General features: G+C 54.0%; 1 protein-coding gene across 1 annotated transcript in view; it reads right to left on the bottom strand.

Annotated features, from left to right (window-relative positions):
- Positions 1-2,170, bottom strand: part of POLE4 (polymerase (DNA-directed), epsilon 4, accessory subunit) — a gene marked incomplete at its 5' end in the record, with an annotated part of 10,741 nt that overhangs the window by 2,147 nt on the left and 6,424 nt on the right. The window contains 1 exon segment of the mRNA XM_010156852.1: positions 2,023-2,164. Coding sequence (XP_010155154.1) covers positions 2,023-2,164 — 142 coding nt within the window.

Raw genomic sequence — 2,170 nt, 5'->3', positions numbered from 1 at the left:
AAAAATTCTCTGGGCTGAAAGCGGTGATGTTCAGGTCTGACGTACCCCGTCTGGGAGTTAAGAAGCCACGCAGAGCGCTGGGCGAAGGGGAGTGTTGGGTGGACACACCAAAAACCCGCATCTTCGCTGCCGTGTTGCCTCCAGGCCAGGACACACCACCTCCGTGGCAGGTCCCAGCTGGCCCAGGCAGGGGCTCAGCAGCTCAAGAGAACAGACAGAGGCTGCTCCAGCAATAATTCGTGCCCACTTGGAAGGAAACAGGCCCAGGCTGTCCTGCCCGGCTTAGTTTGAATGTATGATCCGCGTAGAAAAAATAGTTTATCTGCTAAACCTCCCAGCTTTTCTCTCCCTCACCAAGTCAATTAGGATTAAAATCTCCATTGCAGGAGGGGAAGGAGGGTGGCTAAATTGATGGCTAAATCAGTCTGGGGTTTGGCTCTAAACAGGACCTAGTCTGGCCCTGTCCCGGGCCCTGGGTGTGGGTCCTTTGGGGTTTGTGCTTGGTTCCTGGCTTTAAAATGGTCAAGAGTTTCCTGCCCCCTCCCAGCTACTCCGTCAGCTGCTGGAGATGTTTCTTACAGGATGGGGCTGTGCTTTCAGCGCAGTGAGAAGTGTTTACTGAAAGCAAACCTCCCTGGGCTGCCTTAAGGCACAAGATGACAACCGATTTCTGGAAACCAGCATTTCTGGGTGAGATTGTAACATCCTTCTCCAGCCCTCCCTGCTCGGTGTCCCGTCTTTAACATGACACTCGAAGTGTCAGCCTGACTTGACCGGGGAAAATCCAGAAGGAAAGTGCAGAGAACTGCCCTAGGGCAGAGGCAAAGCTGGGGGCGAGTCCACATTTCCCAGCCCTGAGCCATTATCGCTGAATGATAATGGTCCATTAGCCACCCTGGGGCCAACAGCATCGTCCAGCACCTTCCAGTCACACGTCTGGGAAGTAAATGCTGATTCTCCCACCCCTGGAAAAAAGCACTTCACACTGCCTGGTTTTCTTTCCCACTTGCTGTGTCTTGCAACCGGATTACACGAGCCGCAGGGCTGCGGGAGCCTCTGTGCGGACCCTCCTCCAGCTCCTGGAGGGTGGGACGCGGATGCGCAAGCAGAGCCCCGGCAGCTTGGTTTGCTCAGCCACCCAGGGCCGGCGGCTTTGCCAGCCCGCGGTCGGACTCCTGCTGGTCTCTGTCCCTCTCTAGTGGCTGTTGCACAGCTCAGTCACAGGAGCTGCCGGCAGGGTTTGAACGGGATGCAGAAATGCCAGTCAAGTGACATCAACAAATTCCAGGAGAACGGATTTTATCAAACAGTTGTGGAAAATCATTTCAAGACGACTTTCCATTCCGACAAAAACTGGTCAGCTCATCCTCACGGACGCGACTCCTGGGTCATTTTATGAACTCACAAGCCAGCACACCGGTTCAGGGCAAACAGACTCCGCTTTATCCCAGTGGAAGGTAGATTTTGACCTGTCTGGAAGGATTTAGCGTGGAGTTCCCATTTCTGAGTGATTTTTGAAACATCAGTGTCATTCACCGGTGCTGAGATGAAAGGGCAGTTCAGGCCGTCAGCAAGAAACCCATTTTTTTGGTGGTTGCCAAGTGGTCTGTTTCCCATAGAGCTTTTATCAGCAGGTTGTTCTTGCTTTGAGGGGGGGTGTTGCAGCAGAGGCCCCCGAGGTCCTTCCCAGCCTTGGTTACTCTGATGCTACAATCAGAGTCCATATGATCACACCTTCCCCGCAACACAAGGTGGTTGGATTTCCATCCTCACACCGTGCACAGGGGCAGGGAATTAAGATTTCACTTGCAGACTTGTCCTGTAACAGCCTGTAACAGAAGGGAAAAGAAAACCCAGACCCTGACAGGATAAAACACAGTCCCCTTCCCACCTAAGGCAGAGGGCTTGTGCAGCAGGCCGAGCGCTGCTAGATCACGCTCTGAGCTCTGATGTTGGTGCTGGTCACCCAGGTCGCTCAGCCTCATATCCTTGGAGGGAGGGAGCTCTCCATCGTTCCCATACCAGCTCTGTAGGTCAGGTCAGAGCATTTCCCCACATCAACTGTGACCTCCCAGGGAGAGCCTGGAGAGAAGGTTTTCAGAGCTGGGGGACAGAGACATTCCTCAGGGCACGTGCTGCAGTGAGAGCCATCAATCATCTCCACCTCCCG

Source organism: Eurypyga helias, unplaced genomic scaffold (genome assembly GCF_000690775.1).
Source record: "Eurypyga helias isolate BGI_N326 unplaced genomic scaffold, ASM69077v1 scaffold42288, whole genome shotgun sequence".
Lineage (NCBI taxonomy): Eukaryota > Metazoa > Chordata > Aves > Eurypygiformes > Eurypygidae > Eurypyga > Eurypyga helias.
This window is presented reverse-complemented; position numbering and strand designations above follow the sequence as displayed.